This window comes from Mus caroli, unplaced genomic scaffold (genome assembly GCF_900094665.2).
Source record: "Mus caroli unplaced genomic scaffold, CAROLI_EIJ_v1.1 scaffold_10072_1, whole genome shotgun sequence".
Taxonomy (NCBI): Eukaryota; Metazoa; Chordata; class Mammalia; order Rodentia; family Muridae; genus Mus; species Mus caroli.
Genome location: NW_018389660.1, coordinates 33784 through 38633, shown reverse-complemented (window position 1 = coordinate 38633; position 4850 = coordinate 33784). Strand labels below are relative to the sequence as shown.

General features: G+C 34.4%; 1 protein-coding gene across 1 annotated transcript in view; it reads right to left on the bottom strand.

The window, feature by feature from the left end:
* The window catches only part of LOC110288227 (zinc finger protein 665-like), a 24051-nt gene that overhangs the window by 1792 nt on the left and 17409 nt on the right, over positions 1-4850 (bottom strand). Inside the window, exons 4-5 of the mRNA XM_021154631.2 lie at positions 2137-2263; positions 3-1271 (exon numbers count right to left, since the gene is read on the bottom strand). Of these exons, the coding sequence (XP_021010290.1) occupies positions 3-1271; positions 2137-2263 (1396 nt within the window). The remainder of the gene's footprint in view (positions 1-2; positions 1272-2136; positions 2264-4850) is intronic.

Below are 4850 nucleotides of genomic sequence, written 5' to 3'. Positions count from 1 at the left end.
GCCTTTTTGAGTAAAGCATTTGTCACATTCACTACATTTGTAAGGTTTCTCTCCTGTATGAATTTGATGATGAATTCTAAGATAACCTTTCAGGGTAAAAGATTTGTCACATTCACTGCACTTGTAAGGTTTCTCTCCTGTATGAATTGTCTGATGACTTCTAAGACGATATTTCTTTGTAAAGCATTTATCACACTCACTACATCTATAAAGTTTTTCTCCTGTATGAATTCTTTGATGAATACTAAGATTACTTTTGAGGGAAAAGCATTTGTCACATTCACTACATTTGTAAGCTTTCTCTCCTGTATGAATTACTTGATGAACGATAAGACTGCTTTTTAGAGTAAAGCCTTTGTCACATTCACTACATTTGTAAGGTTTCTCTCCTGCATGAATTCTCTGATGAATACTAAGACTGCATTTTTGGGTAAAGCTTTTGTCACATTCACTACATTTGTAAGGTTTCTCTCCTGTATGAATTCTCAGATGAATACTAAGATTGCCTTTGTGGGAAAAGCATTTGTCACATTCACTACATTTGTAAGGCTTCTCTCCTGTATGAATTCTCTGGTGACTTCTAAGGCTGCTTTTGTAGGTAAAACATTTTTCACATTCATTACATTTGTAAGGTTTCTCTCCTGTATGAATTCTCTGATGTCTTCTAAGATCATCAACTTGAATGAAGCATTTCTCACATTCACTACATTTGTAAGGTTTCTTTCCTGTATGATACCTCTGATGAATATTAAGACTGCCTTTTTGGGTAAAGGATTTGTCACATTCATTACATTTGTAAAATTTTTCTCCTGTATGAGTTGTCTGATGTTTTCTAAACCAGCATTTCTTGGCAAAACATTTGGCACNTTCACTACANTTGTAAGGTTTCTTTNCACTTTNGGTTTGTTTCAACATNAGGGTTTCTTTAGAGTCAAAAACCTTATCAAGCTTTGCACCATTGTATTCTTGCTTTCCTATGTGGATTCCGTGATTTAGACTAATGGTAGAGCACAAATTGAAACAGTTTACATGGTTTTTATCTTTGCAAGGTTCTCTGTTGTTTTCAGTTTCATATCTGCTTAGATTTGATGATTCAACAGATGTAGCCCTGAGGTTAGTTTTAAAAGGCGTACTTCCGGTGGACTCATGGATGATTTTGTCAAGCTCATGACATTCATAAGATTTCACTTGGATATTTACATGTTCGTGGACAATATGCTGTAGCTCTTGATCCAACATGTTCACAAATTTAGGATACATGCAATGATTCTCTGAAAAAAAATGCATTTAGAGATGACAGTGATTAGTGGATAAGTAAGACAATATCCCATGTTTCCTGAAATTTTCTAACGTAAATTAGTGATTCTCAAGGATGGAACTCTCAAAAGTGGTCTTTCTTGTTTCACAATCATTACATGGCTGCTTAGAACAATCTCAAAATTCATGCATATCATAAGACAGGAAACAATAGCCTTCTATTTCTTATTTACCACTGTGCTTGGCAGAAAGTAAAAAGAGTAGGTGATTTAGAAGTAAAGGACTTTGAGAATGAATCTCCCTGAAAGACCATGTAAAAAAAGTTTCTCTATTTTCTTATTTATGTTTTGTGACAGAGTAAGGAAGTGTAGGTTGGGTCAGCTAGGAATTCATTATGTAATCCACACTGGCAAGGAACTCATGATATAAAAGCCATGCTGTACCAGGACTAAACATAGAAACCATTGGTCAAAAACTAAATAATAAGTTACAACAAAATTCACATAAGCAATAGCTCTTTCTCTATTTAGAACCTTCCCAATTTTTAAAATTCATAAACAATTGAAGACTTTAATGCAACAGTAAAATTACTACAATTGTAGCAATACATTTTCTCGCTCTGACTATTCACTGGTTTTTGAACTTTGAAGTTTTGACTAAATGTAGATAGCATGTTTTTAGAGATTACATAAAATACAATACTGGATACTCTTCCAAAGAATGAAGAGAATTATAAAGGAAACACAGTGAAGAACTTACGTTGGTAACCAGGATTTCCTTTATTCTGGGAGTCTTTAGATATGTCAGAGGGTTTATATAAGCAAATAGTAGGTAAATTCAAAGGATGAGTCAGGAATTCTACAAGAAGAGTATTCTTACCCACAAAAAACAGATTATTGTAATTCTCCAACATCACCTCCATGTACAATGCCCTCTGAGCACAGTCAAGACATTCCCATTCCTCTTGTGAGAAGTCCACAGCCACGTCCTTGAATGTTAACTGACCCTGTAATGGAAAATTACCTGTTCATCATATGCTCCTGGACAAAAGTGTTTTCTTGGATAAAAATGACCAAAAGAATAAGAAGCACATTGTGACAAAAATGAGTCATGGGAAATATTTTAGAACCAACAACATCTTCTAGAAATGCTATAGAAATGTATCAGAAGTTAAGCATTGTTGCTCTTATGAGACAATGCATAGGACGACATACTATATTGAGTACATTCCTAAGGTCTCTCTAATTCATGAATTTTCTGGTGTTTTCTAAGACCTTAGCAACAGATGAAGATGCCACTATCACTTCATTTGGAAATTTTTGTCCAGTTGGGATTCTATAATTCTAAATTGTTTCCAAGCATACACATGAACTACACAGCAAACTTTTATTTCTAATCCTTCAAAAACTAATACTGTCTTCTGAACTCAACAGGATAGAGTAAAATAAAGCAAGACATGCATACTTCAGGCAAATGTACCAACATACATAAAAGAAAACTGAAATTTAATTTTTAAAAAGGATGTTACTTAAAAGAGTCATAGTCTTTATTGTACTCTCCTTTTCTCTGGAACAGGATTACATAATGGAGTCATAAACAGCAAGCTTTTAGGTAATATAACATACACATGTGAGGTCCACATGGAAGAATGTACCATTATGAAGTATGGGTCTCTATCAATCAGAACCCCAGTGTCACATCACAGATGGTCAAGTTACAAGGAGTAAAACTGTGCTTCCAAATTCTACATCTGTCAGCTTTGCTCAACTATGAACACTGTATCACTCTTGTCTTCAGCTGGGTCTCACCTGACTCTATTCTAAAATGCTTAGGTACAATGCAGCCTAGGTGCAATGTTGTACTCTTTCTGGAACAAAGAGGTGGAATGTGAATGCAGAATTGTTAGATAAATTAAGAACCACAGTTTTTTCCTTAAACAGAAGAATGTAATATCAGTGAACACATTCAACATTCAAAAGGACAGACAGAATCAAGTACTTTGTAAAGCTATTTTATGAGTGTATATTCACAACAATAAAAGATATAAGGAAAAAACAGATTTGGTCAGCATTAAAATTATTTAAAATTTTCTCAAAGTTGACCTATGTAATACAGATAATTACAATTTCATAAATTCCATATGGTCTTTTACTACAAAATAATTAGACATGTATAAATAAATGGTATATGGAACGATGCTCTCAGATGAAGTAGAATAATTTTCTTTCTTTGATCAAATTGTGTTTTGAAATTGAGAAAATTATACTAAATCTTTTAACTACATTATTGCTAGTAAGATTGACTTAACTGAAAACTTACATCATCTAGTTTTAACTTTCTTTTCCTTCCTTTCTACACACATTGCTGCTAACTAGCATGGCTGTCTTCAGTCTTAAGAGACTGATGCTGAATTCAGGGATTCACAGGCATGTCACTCACTATACATAAAAAGACACAGACGACCACTTGTATATTTAAACACTTAAATAAAATGTTATTGTAAAAAAGCAGTGCCACAACTCCTCAGAGTTTTCCCTATGCAATACATAGCTTGGAAGAGAGGGAAACATATCCATATGGTGAATGGAGCATTCTTCCCATTAAAGAAAAAAGAGAACAAATTAAGAGGAACATTCATTCATGATTGAAATTACATGGCTTATAGGAAGTAACAAGGCAATACTCCTCAGAAAAAAATTTAGTAACATATTCCATGTGCTGCAATAAAAAGGTACACACAGTAGTGCTTACATTACTTCTAAAAAATGAAACAAAAGAGTAAACGAAAATAATCATCTGTATATTGAGAACTGACCACACTGAGCACTGTGCAGCCTCTTGGAGACAAACAGACTTCATTTGTCAACACACCCATAATCACTGTGTAACACAAAATGCCAAAAAGAGATGCCAGAATACTGCAATCTGCATGTCCTCACAAACACATCAATGTTACAGTCAGAGAAAGCTACGTATTCCTTCCATCATTTGTGCCTCTATGGAGTTGAAATATTTACTCTTAGGATTTAAGACAGTGAATATATTCTAATTCTACTTCACCATAAACTCTACTCATCCATATATTGCTCCGTGATGTCAGTGACCATGTGAAGAGCTACATTCAGAAAGATGTTTCTAGAAACCTTACTATTCCTGAAATGCAACTTATGTGCACCTGAGACCTCCCTTCCCCAGGAATGTTAAAGGGCACCAATGTAGAAATAAGTCATCAAAATATTATTTGAGCATCATCTACAATATTTTCTCTACCAGAACTGCAGGTCTTCACTCCTTGGAAATTTATGTTCTCATATTATAAAATCCAGTGAAAATAGAACAGCACAAGGCTGTGCTTGTCCCATTTGAAGTGAAAGATCTATTAACAAATGTTGCTGGCGCAACTGGCGGTCATCATGTAGAAGAATGCGAATTGATCCATTCCTATCTCCTTGTACTAAGGTCAAATCTAAGTGGATTAAGGAACTCCACATAAAACTAGAGACACTGAAACTTATAGAGGAGAAAGTAGGGAAAAGCCTAGAAGATATGGGTACAGGGGAAAAGTTCCTGAATAGAACAGCAATGGCTTGTGC